At 50.6% G+C, this 16,808-nt stretch overlaps 1 protein-coding gene across 1 annotated transcript in view; it reads left to right on the forward strand.

Moving 5' to 3' along the window:
- The window catches only part of LOC112402838 (developmental pluripotency-associated protein 2-like), a 48,569-nt gene that overhangs the window by 29,168 nt on the left and 2,593 nt on the right, over positions 1-16,808 (forward strand). Inside the window, 1 exon segment of the mRNA XM_024750014.1 lies at positions 12,937-13,011. Coding sequence (XP_024605782.1) covers positions 12,937-13,011 — 75 coding nt within the window.

Consider the following 16,808-nt stretch of genomic DNA (forward strand, 5'->3'; position numbering starts at 1 on the left):
GGTGGATGGTGGTAGTGGAGGAGGCTGTGAGTATGAGGGGGCAGGGGGTAAATGGGAAATCTCTGAACGTTCCCCTCAATTTTGCTGTGACCCTAAACCTGTTCTAAAATATAAAGTCCATTAAAAAATTATTCACTGGGCTTCCCTGGTGGCACAGTGGTTGAGAGTCCGCCTGCCGATGCAGGGGACACGGGTTCGTGCCCCGGTCCGGGAAGATCCCACATGCCACGGAGCGGCTGGGCCCGTGAGCCATGGCCGCTGAGCCTGCGCTCCGCAACGGGAGAGGCCACAGCAGTGAGAGACCCGCGTACCGCAAAAAAAAAAAAAAAAAAAAATTCACCGAGCCAAAAAACCCCTCACCCTGGTCATCAGCCCCTGAGCTGGGAGTGGAAAGAAAGCTGGGGCTCACAGGAGAAGGGCCCCCAGGAGAGGCTGTCCAGAGAGGCGAAGGACTGCCATTGTCCCACATCCATGCCTGCCTGGGTCATCCTCATCTCCCCAGGCCTCATCAGCCTTGGAGGGGACACTTGAGATGCCAACGGTGACCATAAAACAGGGGCTGGGTGGGGACTTCCCTGGCGGTCCAGTGGTCCAGACACTCCACGCGTCTACTGCAGGGGGCGTGGGTTCGATTCCTGGTCGGGGAACTAAGATCCCACGTGCCGCGCAGCCGACAACAGCAGCAGCAGCAGCAAAAATAAAAAACAAGGGCTGGGTGGTCTCCCACCTGTGGGCAGACTGCTTCTGGGCTCCAGTCCTGCTTCACCACTTTTCAGCGGGGAAACTTGCCAAGTCTGTGGCTGTCTGTAACATGGCGATGGCACCTCCCGTGGGCGTCGGTGAAGATTACCGAGGTGACACGGGTGGATGACCCGGGGTTGACAGCTGGACAGCAGTGGCGGGAGGGCATTGTTGGCGGGAGGAGATTGTCAATTCCCCGAGCTCCTGCTGGCACCGCTGCGCCGCCTGGTGGCCGCATCGGGAGCGGCCGCTCCGGCCGTCTCTTGGCCACACTCGCCCCTGCAGCTGCCTGCAGCTTGCTTTGCCAGCGGTTTATGACGTACTAATCAAGGTCCCCAAAGGTGGCCATGCTGAGTTCTCCCAGCTTCCTCTTCTCGGGTCCTGGGGTCGCCATCCCCAGGACAGGACTGGTGGATGCTTGCAGGATTCTGCTCTAAACCCTTTCACACACCCATAACCAAATCTACCTGGGATGGAGACCCTACCCCTGGTCCTCTGTCTCCGCCTACCCCATGCCCTTTGGGCTCTCCCAGGACACATCCGCAGAGGTGGAAGGAGACAAGCCCTTCCCCTCTGGAAAGCCCACACCAGCCCTGGACAGCCCACCCCACTAAGGCGGACTGCTAGGGCTGGGTATACAGACAGGTCCTCCCTTGGGACCCTCCCTCAAGGGGCAGGAAGTCCAGAGAAGGGCCCTGCCACCTGGTTTTTGAGGGACGCTGAGTGCCAGCACTTGGAGGGGATTTACCCACTCCCATCTTCTCCAGCAACCACAAATAAGGATAAAAAAAATTGGCAAAGTACGTGTTTCAAATTCCCAGATTGATGGGACTACTGGTTAACTCATGAAAGGAAGAAATTAAGAGAAAATGATAATGTACTGGTGAAGTAATTGATCGGTCATTAGGGGAAAATTCTAGATTCCACTTTAAAAAACTCTATTAGTAACGTGTTTGTAAGGAAAAGTATTTATTTATTTATTTAAACATTTATTTAAAAAAATTTTTTTTAAAATGTCATGAAGAACCTAGGGGTAAAACGGGAATAAAGACACAGACCTACTAGAGAATGGACTTGAGGATATGGGGAGGGGGAAGGGTAAGCTGTGACAAAGTGAGGGAGTGGCATGGACATATATACACTACCAAGCGTGAAATAGATAGCTAGTGGGAAGCAGCCACATAGCACAGGAAGATCAGTTCGGTGCTTTGTGACCACCTAGAGAGGTGGGATAAGGAGGGTGGGAGGGAGAAGAGAGGGAGACACAAGAGGAAAGAGATATGGGAACATATGTATATGTATAACTGATTCACTTTGTTATAAAGCAGAAACTAACACACCATTGTAAAGCAATTATACTCCAATAAAGAGGTAAAAAAAATAGATAAAAAATAAACAAATAAAAAATTTTAAATGTTATTATTTTTTTAATTAAATTTATTTATTTTTGACTGTGTTGGATCTTTGTTGCTGCGCGTGGGCTTTCTCTAGTTGCAGTGAGTGGGGGCTGCTCTTCGTTGCGGTGCGCGGGCTTCTCATTGCGGTGGCTTCTCTTGTTGCAGAGCACGGGCTCTAGGTGCGTAGGCTTCAGTAGTTGTGGCTTGTGAGCTCTAGAGCACAGGCTCAGTAGTTGTGGCGCACGGACTTTGTTGCTCCGCAGCATGTGGGATTTTCCCGGACCAGGGCTCGAACATGTGTCCCCTGCATCAGCAGGCGGATTCTTAACCACTGTGCCACCAGGGAAGTCCCGGAAAAGTATTTATTAATAACATCTTTCTGGATTATTTTCTGGTGCTGTCCTCAGTTGACTGGTGGCAACTTTTATGTCAATGTGCCCTCAGCTCTAGCCCAGCTAAAGAGCCACCCTCGAGCCCTCTGAGGAGGGAGCCCTGGAGCCCCACCCACCTGGCCATTAGTATCTTAGTAAAGATACCCATTCCAGGACATCCTAAGTGTGATTGGATTCTGGAAACTGGCAAGGGGCACAGGTCTGCTGACCAGAAGCTGAATGGAGGTCCCCCAACCACTGCCACTGCTGGGAGAGCAGGGTGGGAACCACAGGGGAGGAGGGGAGAACACTGTGTGTCGTGTGTCCATTTGGGGTTTTAGTCTGGACCTGAGCTGGTTGTGAAATCAGGACATCTGAGCCATGTTTATCTAAATTTCAAAGGGCAAAGTTGGCCCAAAGTGACATCTGAATCGGTCACAATATTTAAAATCACTGATGTTGCCTTGGATATCAGAGTGCTGCCAGCAAACAGGCTGTGTGACGGGGCCACCAGGGCTGGAGGATGGCAGACTGTTCTGGAAGGAGAACAGAGGAGCGCCTCCGAGCTCAGGGAAGAGGGGCAGCTAAGAGAGAGGGGTCTAGGGCTCCCTGTGTAGACTGGGGCCAGCCTGGGAACTGAGCGGGGGCCTCACCTGCCCAGACCTGGACTCAGGATCTCAGAGATCCTTGTATTTCTCACCGCCTCCTTCACAGGCTTGGAAATCTCAGAAGGACTTGGACAAATTTTAGGTTCGGGTCATTTGAAAGACATCAATTGTGTGGTATCTGTCATTTTTCTCTGACAGAGTCTCAGGTGTATTTTCTGTCTTAAAAATCATTTTTCTATGATAAAAGTAATAGAGCCACAGAGAGCTGAGAAAACTGGGACAGAAAAGCAAATAAAACTGTAGCTCCAACCACAAACACGGTTGGCATGTGGCTCCATTCCCTCTGTTTGTGAACACGGCTGCAATCCCAGGCCACTTGCAAATCTAAATTATGTGTTAAAATAGAAAAACACTGAGAGAGTAGGTCTTAAGTGGTCTCACCACCACCACTCACCCCCCCCCACATAACTATGTGAAGTGATGGATGTGTTAATTAGCTTGATTATGGTAATCATTTCACAACGTATACGTATATCAAATCTTTTTGTTGTACATTTAACGTATATAATTTTTTGTCAATTATGCCTCAATAAAGCTGGAAAAAATAGAAGAGCAGTTTTCTTCAAGAAATAAGATGCAAGATGAACAAGGAGCCTATAACCTTTTTATCTAAAAGAAATTTAAATGTCAGACCAACCAAACTTAGTGGATCCTGATTCAGTCTGTTTAAAAAAAAAAAAAACGAATATTTTTGGCATTGAGGAGACTATTGATAATATGACACTAGTAATTTAATTATGTTGAAGATTTTTTTTTTTAGGTGTGATAGTATTGTGATGAGATTAAAAAGAGTCTATCTTTCACGCATTCAGAAATATTTACAGATGGAATATTATGCTCTGTGGGATTTGGTTTAAAATAATACAGTTGGAGGGAGTGGACGGAGGGCAAGACAAAATGAGGATGAGACTGGCCACAGTAATTGGTAATTGTTGAAGCAGAGTTGTGGCTACGTAGGGGTTTATTAGACTATTTCTTTATTTTAAAAATGTTTGCAATTCTCTATAATAAACGCCCATAATAAAAAGGATTTAAATTTTTTAAAAAGGGTCACACAGGGGCTAGAACTGACCTTCTTTGGGTGCAAAGGGACTCAGACACCAAGAGGTACCCCTGTGGGCTGGGAAGAGTATGCCAGGCTATTCAGAGTGGTCCAGCCGCCAGCTCCCTCCGTATGCCCCTTTCTAAGGCTCAGTCCGCAGTGTCCACCAGGGGGCGGCTGAGACCACGTGAATTGACCCAGAGCAGAGGGGCTGGACAGGTCCTCCTGGCTCTTTTCTCCACCTCCTGTGAGATGTGCTGAGATTTGACTCCTCCGTGGGGGAAAGTTTGGGCACAAACCTAAGAGATGTGCATGAAGGCAAGGCGAGGACCGAGAGTGCAGGAATGTTGCCGAAAACTTGTAGATGAAAACTGGGCTTTCCTGCTGCTTTCTTCAGAGAACTTTATTTTGTTGGCTTCTGTCCCAGAGTTTCTCCAGTCTCCCTTGTGGGTTTTTTTACACAATTGTTTTGGGGGATATAATTTACATATCATACGGATCGCCCACTTAAAGTGTACAATGCAGTCTTTTTTAGTATATCCAAAGATATGTGAAACTATCACCTCCTACAGTGTTAGTTCTTTTTTAAACACTTTAAAAGGAAACCATATATGGTTTCGTTATCCCCCGACTATCTTCCCATCCCCTGTCCCCAGCCCTAAGTCACCATCAATCTACTTTCCGTCTGTAGATTTCTCTACGCTGGACATCCCCTTGTGGTTTTGACAAACGAGGAGGCTTTTTTCTCTCCCACCCTGGAAATGAGAGCATCACGGGACACCCCAGGGGCCTCCTGCCCCTCCCTCAGCGAGCTTGGTCCAGAACACGGAAGCTGCAGATTGCCATGATACTCTCTAGACTGACGATAAAACTGGCTTCTCTAAAATTAGAGTCTAAAGAGGTTGGGGTCCACTGGATCACATCCACCCCGTACACACATGTGTGCACACACAAAGAATTAGAGCAGGGTGATGAGCGGTTACAGTTCAAAAAGACTCTGAGTGCCCTCATACATGGTTGGGGGATTGTACAATGGCGCAGCCCCTGTGGAAAATGAGTTGGTAGTTCCTCAAAAACTTAAAGTCACCACAAGACCCAGCAATTCCAAGACTAGGTTTACACCCAAGAGAATTGAAAACATAGGTCTGTACAAAGAACTTGTACACAGATGTTCATGGAAGCATTAGGCACAAAGCCAAGAAGCGGAGACAACCCAAATGTCTCTCAACAATATACAGTGTAGTATAGCCGTACTGAATACTATTCAGCCGTAAAAAGCAATGAAATGCTGATCCATGAGTGAACCCCGAAAACATGCTCAGTGAAAGAAGCCAGACACAAAAGGCCACGTATTGTATGATTCCACTGATAGGAAATGACCTGAATAAGCCAACTCATAGAGACAGAAAGTAGATTAGTGGTTGCCTGGGTTGCGGGGAGGGGGATTAGAAGTGACTGCCAGTGGGGGTGGGGTTTCTTTTTGGGGTGATGAAAATGTTCTGGAGTCAGATGGTAGTGACGGTTGTGCAACATTGTGAATAGGCTCAAAACCAGTGAATTACACACTTTAGAATGGTTAAAATGGTGAGAGAGAAAAAAAGACTGAACCTGAGGGGCCGTCTTTCACCCAGGTGGGCAGAAGATCTGAGGTCTCCTTCTAGAACTGGGATGCAGAGCGAGATCTGGAACGTTCCCAGTCTCAGGCTCCGGGCTGCTGTTGCCCTCACCGTTCCCCTGAAATGGCTCTTGGGTCACGGGTGATGCTCTTCTGGTTTTCTCCTGCTTCTCTGGTGGCTGCTTCTCAGTTCCCCCTGCTGGTCCCTCCTCCTCTGCCAGCTGGCAATGCTGGTGTGCCCTACACCCAGCCCTTGGACCCCTGCTCTTCTGGTCACCCCCAGGTGCCTCCCAGCCATCAGTCCAGCCCGAACTGTCCCCTGACTCCAGACTGCCCCATCCACCTCCCTCTCCATCTTGCCGAGTTGCCCAACAGGAAGCTCAAACCTAACTTCTGTAAATCCACTTCTGCCCTCCCCACCCCAACCGGCTCCTGACCCCTGTGACCTGCACTCCATCCTGCCAGTTGCCCAGGCCAAAGACATCGGGTCATCCCTGGCTCTTTCTCTCACACTCAACATCCAACCTGTCAGGAAATCCTTTCAGTTCTACGCGACATGAGAAGATGTTCCGGATTTGACTGTTCTCACCACCTCCCCTCGCCCGATTACTGTAATAACCCCCTATGGAGTCTCCCTTTTGCCCTTCTAGAATCTTCTGAACACAGCAGCCACATTGATCCTTTTAACCATAAATCGGATCATGTTTCTGCTCAAAACCTCCTGCGGCCCCCACTTCACTCAGAGAAAAAGCTGAAGTTTGTACAAGGTTCACAGGACCCTCTTTGATCAGACCCCTTGTGTGGGCCGAATAGCAGCGCCCCAAAAGATGGCCATGTCCTAACCCCTGGGACCGGTGAATATGTCACCTTACCTGGGAAAAGGGTCTATTGATGATGTGATCAAGTGAAAGATCTTGAGAGGAGGAGATCATCCTGGATTATCTGGGTGGGCCCTAAGTATGGTTTCAAGTGTCCTTATAAGAGGCAAGCAGAGGGAGATTTGACCCCAGAAGAGGAGAAGCCTCTGTGACCACAGAGGCAGAAGTGGAGGGGCCATGAGACAGGGAATGCGGGCGGCCTCTGGAAGCTGGAAGATGCAGGAACAGACTGCCCTGGAGCCTCCGGCGGGAACCAACCCTCCCCACACTTTGATTTTAGCCCCATAGGACTTGTTTTGGACTTCTGACCTCAGGACACCACAGGAAGATTAATTACTGATGTGTTAAAGCCACTAAGTTTGTGGTGATTTGCTTCAGCAGCGTCAGAAAACGAATACACCCTCCTCATCTCTTTGACCTCATGGCCTAGTCCCTGCTCCCTCCCTTCTCGTGGTGCCTCCAATTGGCCAGGCACTTGCTGGCCTTGGGATGTTTGCTCTGGCTGACCTCTCTGCTGGGAACACCCCCAAATGAACCCATGGCCAGCTATCTCGCCTCAAGTCCTGAGAAAAGCCACCTGCTCCGGGAGGCCCACCCTGACCACTCTGTTTAAAAAGGCAGCCCACCCCATCCTTCCACCCCGAGCACTTCCAAAATCCTTTCCTTGCTCTGCTTTTCATAGCACTTACAGGTATCGCTTTGAGCACAGCATGCCAGTGACTTGGTAGCCAAAGCCAGGTACCACTGATGATAAGCTTCCAAAGTGATAAAGCATAGAACTTAGAGCATGATTTGCACGTGCGTGTGGAAAAGATCCGGAGAGGATGGAACGAAGACACCACCAGGGATGGTCTCCAGGTGGTGGTATTCTAGATGACTGCTGCAGTCCGTAAAATTTCCTATATTTTCAAAAATTTCTGCCAAAGCTTAAAAAGTGCCATTTTCATTTTTTTATTGTGAAAAATGGTGAGCATATACAAAAGTGGACGGAATATTATAATGCATTCTATGTACCTGCCAGCCAGCACCTGCAGTGGTCAACTCATGGCCAGTCCTGTTTTGCCTACATCTCCACTCACTCCTCCGCGTATCCCCATCCTGTATTATTCTGAAGCAGGTCTCGGCCATCATACTGTCTACAAATGACAAGACGCCCTGAGGCTAACTCCGCTTCGTTGCTGTAAGGAAAACGCCTGGGCCTCCATCGTATCTTGGAGGGCAGAATGGGCAAATGGGCAGTACGAGATCATATCAGGTTCCCTTCCAGCCACTTTACCCAGTGAAGGATGGTAGAGCTGTTGTGTCCGCCAAGAGGGGTCTGCAATGGCAGCCTGGAGCCCCATTTAATTTTCGTTTATTGTGGTAAAACACACATAACATTGTTTGCCATTTTAATCACTTTAAAGTGTATACTTCAGTGGCATTAGATACATTCACCGTGTTGTGCAACCATGACCATTATTTAGTTCCTGACCTTTATCATCACCCCAAAAGGAGGCCCCCACACATTAAGCAGCCACTTCCGGTTCCTTCTTCCCTCCAGCCCCTGGAAATCACTTGTCTGCCTTCTGTCTTTATGGATTTACCTATTCTGGACATTTCTTTTCTTTTCTTTTTTTTAATGAAGAAAAGAACTTAAAAAAAATTTTTTTTTGGCCACGCCGCGTGGCTTGCGGGATCTTAGTTCCCCGACCAGGGATTGAACCTGTGGCCCCTGCCATGGAACCCCAGAGTCCTAACCACTGGATCCCCAGGGAATTCCCTCTGGACATAAATAAAATGGAATCATAGAATATGTGGCCCTTTGGGTCTGATTTCTTTCACGGAGCACGTTTACAAGGTTCACCCGGGCTGTGCCGTGTGCCAGCGTTTCATTCCTTTTTATGGCCGAGCGGCATTCCATTGCATGGCTGTGCCACCCTGTGTTCATTCAGTCGTCTGTCTACGGACACGTGGGTGGTTTCCACCTTTTGTGAATAGTGCTGCTATGAACATTCGTGTCCAAGTTTGCTTCATGTATTTAATATTAAAGGGGTAAATGTTAAGGCCTACCTAGAAGAACCAAACACCAAGTGCTCAAGTACAGGAAAGTTCTGGGCCCCGAATCTGGAGTTTTCCTGCATTCTCATCTCATTAAGGACCGACGGTGTGACGCAGTTCTTGGGGAAGTAGATGCACGAGTGCAGTCATTGGAGTATCTTTTGCTCAGCTTGGATCAGAGACCAGAAGCGCATTGGCTGTTTACTGTTGGAGGTAGAGCAGTGTCTGGAGAACAAGTCCCTCTTTTTTTCTTTTTTTTCTTTTTTTTTGCGGTACACGGGCCTCTCACTGCCGTGACCTCTCCCGTTGCAGAGCACAGGCTCCGGACTCGCAGGCTCAGCGGTCGTGGCTCACGGGCCCAGCCGCTCTGTGGCATGTGGGATCTTCTTGGACCGGGACACAAACCCATGTCCCCTGCATCGGCAGGTGGACCCTCAACCACTACGCCACCAGGGAAACCCGAAAAAGTCCCTCTTTACCAGAAGTACCAGCTCCATGGTGTCCCGGCTGATCGGCCACAACCATTGAGGCATTACGGGTTCCACAGGAAAGGTGAGGCCTTGGGTTCAAATTCCAGTCCGGCTGCTTCCCGACTGTATGGCCAAGTTTGTTACTTAACCTGTCCAACCCTAGTGTCCACGCCCTATAATGGAAACCCCCTAGGATTGTTGCTTCAGAGGAAATAAGATAATGTGGCCAAGCCCTCCGGCGTTACCTGCCACATGGAAGATGCTCCACAGACATTTGCAGGGGCCCTGGGATGCAGGAACGACAAGCAGAGGTGGCTGGCGCGGGCCCAGGGCTCCAGGATTACCTGCTGAGCCCCACGGCTTTGTTCCTCAGGTTGAATGTGCTTTAGGCAGAAACAGATCATAACACAAAGTAGTTTCCTCTTACAGCTTGATAAAGAGGATCCAGGGAGAGCAGGAAAGCAGGCTGGGAGTGGGGAGAAAACCCACGCTCAGATAGAGCATGTGATACCACGAGTATCGCAAATATGCTCGATCCAGCCAAAATCGTGTCTGCAGTCAGGCTGATGAGAAGTCCTTGCACAAAAATAGCACCTTGGAGATAAGAGGATGTTTCTTACTGGGAGAATTTTCTTTTGGGTCTTCACATGGAGAGTGCACTGGTGACCCTGGAGGGAATTTTGAGGAGAAGAGGCAATAAAAGTGATGAAGAGGCTGGAGGCCCTGATTATGAGCAAAGATGAAATGACAGCTTGGCCGTAGCACAGATTTTGGGGAGACACGGCCTCATCTGGCAGATGTGAAGGGTCCCAGATGGAAGGAGAGGTTGGGAAAGTCTGGGAGGATGTAAGTAGGAGTAAGGGTGTGATATTATGAAAAGAAAGTGATAGGCTGTGGATCAAGATGATTTCTGGGCAAAGAGCCTGTTTAGGAGGATAATAGGATCCCAAGGGCCGTAGACATGCTCCAGGGATCGATACAGCTAACATTTGACAAGATCAAAGTCTTAGAAGCTGCTCTGTTGGAGGTGGCCACCACCTCCCCAACTCAGATGTTTCATCTCCAGGCCCCTTGTCTCTTTCACAAGTTTGGAAATGCCGTGTGGGTTTGCAGCCCAGGTCTTCAGGGCGGTGGACGGGGCTGTGGCCTGTGAACACAGGCTTAGAAGAGAGCTTAGCAAAGAGAAGCAGATGCGTAAGCCGGCTGGAGAGCATCTTTATCCACACAGGGAGCAAAGGATGGATGGAGGACCAGATGAAGGGGATGCTGTTGGAATCCCGGGGTAAGCAAGCAATGCCCTTCTGGCCTCAGGTCTGAGCCGAGCACACACTGGGCTGGTCGCTCCCAGGCCAGTCTCTGATTTCTATGGCTCCTCTGCCCACGGGGTCATGATGCCTCAACGTTTCCGGCTGACAAGGCACTTGCATGCCTATTGCCTCCTTTATCACTGTTACTACTTGAAGCTGACCTTCAGAGCGGCAGGAGTATTCGCATCACCTCCTCTGGTCCCCCGATTCGCTGATGAGGAAATTGAGGCCCGCACAGAGCGAGTGACTTGGTCAGAGGCAGCCAGCGCTCCCAGACCTTGCACGTATTACGCGGAGACCACGGCGCATGACCCCACGCCCGTGACACCTACGAGGGCGGTGCTTCGCTGAACTCCAGAAGGTTGCCTCTGGGAGGAGAAGTGGGTGGCTGTGGGTGGACAGGGGTTGGAGAGAGATTTACTGTATTTCCCTTGCGTACATTAAAATTTTCTAAAAAATATATTTATTATTTTTTGGCCACGCCACATGGCTTGCGGGATCTTAGTTCCCCGACCAGGGATTGAACCCGGGCCCCAGCAGTGAAAGGGCTGAGTCCTAACCACTGGACCGCCAGGGAAGTCCCCCCTTGTATACATTTTAAATTCGAGGCCATATACATGTAGTACTTATTGAAAAATAATATTTACAAGAAAGAAAGAAGGAGGGGACTAGGGTACCTGGGACAAAGGTGCTCCCTTTCTGGTGGAGCAGCTGACCTCAGAGAGTGTGAGCAGGAAGGCCAGTGTCAGGAATTTGAGTTCTATCATGGCTATAGCTGTGTGGCCTTGGGCAAGCTACTTAACCTCCCTGGGCCTTTGTTTCTCAGGCCCTACCTCAGGGCTCTCCTGAGGGACAATGAGTGAGGCGCTTCAGTGGTGCCTGGCAGACAGACCCCTCTTAAGATCATGTACTCGTCCATGGATATGGGCGCCACGGGAGGGCTCTGAGCAGAGGCGTGACTTGCCTGAGAGCTTATGCTGTCACAGGGTCCCTCTGGCTGCTGTGTGAAGGGAGGTCAAGCAGAGACCAGGGAGAGAGGAGACCAGTTAAGAGGCTTCGGCCTCCATCCGGGTGAGAGGCCAGTGGCTGGGGCCAACAGGAGCAGTGAAGGTGGTGAATGTATTTTGAGAGTCTGGCCAATTTTATCCAAATTTATACAATTTGGATTTTCTGATGGATTAGACAGGGGCTGTGAGAGGAAGAGAGGGCTCAGGGGTGACCCCAGGATTTGGGGGCATGGCACCTGAGATGGGGAAGTCTGTGAGAGGAGCAGGTGTGGGGCATGGAAGCCTCGAGATGCCTGCCCCATATCCACCTGGAGATATGAGTGGGAAGCTGATGGCCTTAAAGCCCCGACGTGGGGTGAGCTCACAGAAGGTGTGAGGGTGAATGGAGAAAAGAAGAGCCCAGGCCTGGGCCCTGGGGACCAACCACAAGGCTGAAGTTTTCCTACAAGACTTTATTGAGCACCTGCCATGTTCCAAGCCCCGTGGAGGCCCTGGGATGGGGATGGAAAGCCCAGGCTCTGCACTTAGGAGCTTCCAGGCTGATGCCTGAGGCCAGGGAGCAAACCGCTGTCCTCAGACTTGGCATCAACCGCACCGGGGCCCGATTTTGCGGCTCAAGCGATAAAGAGAAGGGCATCTAAACCTGACTGTGTATTGAGAGAGGCTTCCCAGAAGTGGTATGCTTGAACTGGGCCTTAAAAACAATCAAGTGGGGCTTCCCTGGTGGCGCAGTGGTTGAGGGTCCGCCTGCCGATGCAGGGGACACGGGTTCGTGCCCCGGTCCGGGAGGATCCCATGTGCTGCGGAGCGGCTGGGCCCGTGAGCCATGGCCGCTGAGCCTGCGCGTCCGGAGCCTGTGCTCCGCAACGGGAGAGGCCACAGCAGTGAGAGGCCCGTGTACCGCAAAAAACAAACAAACAAACAAAAAAACAATCAAGCGTAGGAAAGGGAGGAAGAATGATCCAGAAGGACCCACAAGAGAGGTGTGAACTGAGAACCGCAGATGTTACGTGGGGTCCGTGGGGGGTCCAGGGGGCCCTAACTGGCGGAGTGTGAGAAGCCTTGTGCTTGGGTTTGATCCCAAGGGTTGTGCAGCCACCATGTCAGGGGTCGTTGGCCAAATCCATCTACAACCTGTTTTTGTACAACCTGAAGACTAATGGTGGTTTTCACCTTTTTAAACACTTAGGAGGGATAAAAAGCAAAAGAAGAATGTTATTTCATGACATGTGAAAATAATATGAAGTTCAAATGTCAGTGTCCATAAATAAAGTTTTACTGGGACAAGCCAAGCCCATCCTTATGTACTGAACAAGGCAAAGCAGCTGTGGCAGAGTGATGGTCTCAACCGGGTGGTGGGACCTGTGGACTTAAACAGCTGGTTGTCTTGTCTTTTACAGGACGATTGTGGGGCTTTGGGATGACAGACGTGGTGAAGAAGACAGAAGTCGGGCCCTGGTGGAGTTTCCATCCGGGTGAGGCTGTCCCAATCCAGAAGGTGCCCCTTTCTGAGAGCAGAGACCATTTGGAACATGATCCACTCCTGCTTCTAGAATTTCACCCATCCATTTTCCCAGGAGAGAGTCAGCTCTCCCGAGGGAGGCTGCAAGCTCCTAGCCAGGCCGCCCTCTGAGGCTCCTTCCCAAACCCCTGGGAGAGGTGATGAGGCCACGGGGGCCTCGGAATATTCTCTCTGGCTGGCATTCACGTGGTGGTCAGAGGTCCAGGCAGAAGGGACCGCATGGGTCCTGGACCTCCCTCTCAGAGCCCATCTGCCCTCACTGGTAGAAGGAGAGGCCCTTTACCCAGTGTCAGGTTTCATTGTGTTGCTTTTCCTTCAAAAACAAACGGTTCATTCAAGTTGAATGGGGGTGTAAAACCTTGTTCTGAGGGGTGGGAGGCCACCTCCTGCTCTGCACTGCACGGACCCATGTGGCTCCTGGAGTCCACCCCTGATGGCTGGTGGACAGAGACAGAGCTCTCCAGCCTGAGAGCCCTACAGCCCTGCGTGGAGTCCTCGGCTCGGCTGACCTCTGACCTCAGAGTCATTTAGATCCTGGTGGGCTGGCTAAGAGCAGGACCACAGCTAGACTGCTGGGGTACAAACAGCACTCTGCCACTTAGCAGCCGTGTGACTTTGGGCAACTCAACCTCTCTGTGCCCTGTGCCCCCCAGCTTCCATAAAATATGGTTATAATAATACCGACCCCACAAAGCTCTTATGAGAATGAAATGGCTTAGTGTTTGTCCTTAGAACAACGCCTGGCACCGAAGGCTCTGTAAGTTCTTGTCACATAAACTAAATCAGTGAGGGCGAGAGCCTCGGAGGGACCCCGGCTCTCTCGTTCTCTCCCAGGTCCCAGAGCACTCTGTCACTGTGCTTTTCCGGCACTTAGCAAGTATGTTTTGTTTTGGGCATGCTGCACGTCTTGCGGGATCTTAGTTCCCCTACCAGAGATTGAACCCGGGCCCTTGGCAGTGAAATTGTAGAGTCCTAACCACTGGACTGCCAGGGATTTCCTGGGCACTCAGCTATTTTTAACTCATATTATTGTTATTGGGTCCAGGGTGGGCACTGCCTTAAATCTCTGCACCCCACACACTACCTAGCACAGCGTCTGGTTCATAGTGGCTCCGGATGAAGGTTTAATAAATGAATAAGTGAATGAAACACCCCTCTTCTCCCACATGAATAGACTGCTCCTGGAAAAATGAATCCTTAAGAAGCAACCTTTGACTCCCGGGGCAGCTGGGTCCCGTGCTCGTCCGCTGGGGCAGCTGGGTCTGGTTGGGAGCTTGTAGGGTCACTGAGTGACCCTGGAGGGGAGTGCAGGGCCATGCAGGTGCTTCAAATGCAGGCAGCTACCTGGTGAGTGGCTTGGCTTCTCAGAGGTTGAGGCTTCTGGTGCGCCCGGTCCTGACCTGCTGACCCCAGGAGAGAAGCCAAGAGTGGGTTCCCCAATACCTGCCACAACAGTGGGACCCATTCTCCCTGAGTGAGTCCTAGGATGGGCCGGGTTATTAGAATTCTAGGGCCCCGGTGTGCAGTTGGTCCAGGGAAGTTAGACCAGCATTTGCAGGAGGCACAAAGTGTCCAGAGAGGCAACATTTTTTTTTTAAAATGTCATTTCTACAAATATACAGCCCTCCTTTTATTTTTTTTTATAATTTTATTTTTATACAATTTGGAATACTGTGCATTTTTAATTAATTAATTTATTTATGGCTGTGTTGGGTCTTCGTTTCCGTGCGAGGGCTTTCTCTAGTTGTGGCAAGCGGGGGCCCCTCTTCATCGCTGTGCGCGGGCCTCTCACTATCGCGGCCTCTCTTGCTGCGGAGCACAGGCTCCAGACGCGCAGGCTCAGTAGTTGTGGCTCACGGGCCTAGTTGCTCCGCGGCATGTGGGATCCTCCCAGACCAGGGCTCGAACCCGTGTCCCTTGCATTAGCAGGCAGATTCTCAACCACTGCGCCACCAGGGAAGCCCCAGAGAGGCAACTTTTACTCCCTGACAAGTAACTGGAGGGACTGGTAGGGGAAGGAAACCACTGGGAACCAGCTAAAGTTGCCTATTATTGAGACAAAGGCATCCATGCATCTTCATCCTTTGACTCAGGATAGCCAGTTCCCAATGTCCCCGGTACCCAGCTCAGCCCCACCCCACCTGTTCACACCTTAAGCGACATCCAGAAGGGGGGTCCCTTCTGGGACACCCAGAAACAAGGAAAGGCGTGCCTGGCAGGCTCCTAGCTCCACCCTGCCACTGTCACCTCCCGACGCCCCTCTCTGCTCACGGAGGCTCAGACATTGCATTTAAGTGCATGGAGCCAGCTAGCCCGAGGCAGGCAGAGGCCTGACACGATTGCCTTGGCCGGTCTGCAGATCAGTCATCGGTGAGGAAGGGGGGACGACAGGTGACTCCCTCTGACAGCCTCCAGGCTCTCACATTTAAAGACCTGATTGTGGCCGCTACGAAAAGCCTTAGACAGGCTTTGGGTGGCATCGAAGGGCCTGGTCTGGATCATCCCAGGCTGGGGGAGAGATCTCCGTGCTCCCGGGCCTCAACAGTAGGAGTCAGAGGCCTCCCTGTGAGCAGGTCCCATCTCTCCGCATTCTCGCCTTCCCCCAACCATGGGCGGGGGTGGTGTGGCTCCAGAGAGGGGAGGGCTCCAGAGTCCAATCTCAGCCAAAACAAAGACCAATCACTGAAATATTAGACACTGCATCCTTTTTTTTTTTTTTGATTTTCAGAACCTGAATTTTTATTTTTTTATTAATGAATTTTTATTGCAGTACAGTTGCTTTACAATGTTGTGCTAGCATCTACTGCACAGCAAAATGAATCAGCCACACATATACATATATCCCCTCCCTCTTGGGTTTCCCTCCCATTTAGGACGTCACAGTGCATTAAGTAGAGTTCCCTGTGTTATACGGTATGTTCCCATCACTTCTCTATTTTATACATAGTATTAATAGTGTATAGTGTCAATCCCAATCTCCCAACTCCTCCCACCTCGCCCTCCCTTCCCCCTTGGTATCCAAACATTTGTTTTCTATGTCTGTGTCTCTATTTAGACATTGCATCCTTAAGTACAGGACAGAACAGAGCTGATGCTTGCCTGGATGAAGGCTGCTGCATAAATTTAAATCTTTGGGAAAAACTTGGGAAATAAGCTTTCTTTTAAAGCAGTTCAGGGACTTCCCTGGTGGTCCAGTAGTAAAGAATCCGCCTTCCAATGCAGGGGATGCGGGTTGGATCCCTGGTCGGGAAACTAAGATCCCACATGCCTCGGGGCAACGAAGAGCCCGCACCACTGCATGGAAAGATCCCGCAGGCCTCAGCGAAGACCCCACACACTGCAACTAAGACCCAATGCAGCCAAAAAAATAAAGGAAAAAAAAAATAAAGCAGTTCAGCCTCACTGTGGCCCAAGCAGTGTACTGTCAGCAGAGCCAGGCACACACTTGGAAGAGAAAGAACAACAATGTGTGGGCAAGATCTGTGACTGAACCACACTCAGGGCGGTGTGGAGCCCGGGGGACACGCCTTTCTGCTGGAGGAGAGGTGGGGCACTGAGTCAGGGAAGGCTTTTTGGAAGAGGTAAAGCCTGAATCAAGTGATAAGGGATGAGTAAGTGTTTGGGAGTCGGGTGGGGGTGATGAGAGCATTCTGGACAGAGGAGACAGAAAGAGCAGAGACCCTAAGGCAGGAAAAGCATTTTTTTGGTGTGTGTGTGTGTGTGTGTGTGTGTGTGTGTGTGTGTGTGTGT

This window comes from Neophocaena asiaeorientalis, unplaced genomic scaffold, assembly GCF_003031525.2.
Source record: "Neophocaena asiaeorientalis asiaeorientalis breed wild unplaced genomic scaffold, Neophocaena_asiaeorientalis_V1.1 scaffold275, whole genome shotgun sequence".
In the NCBI taxonomy this organism is placed as follows: domain Eukaryota; kingdom Metazoa; phylum Chordata; class Mammalia; order Artiodactyla; family Phocoenidae; genus Neophocaena; species Neophocaena asiaeorientalis.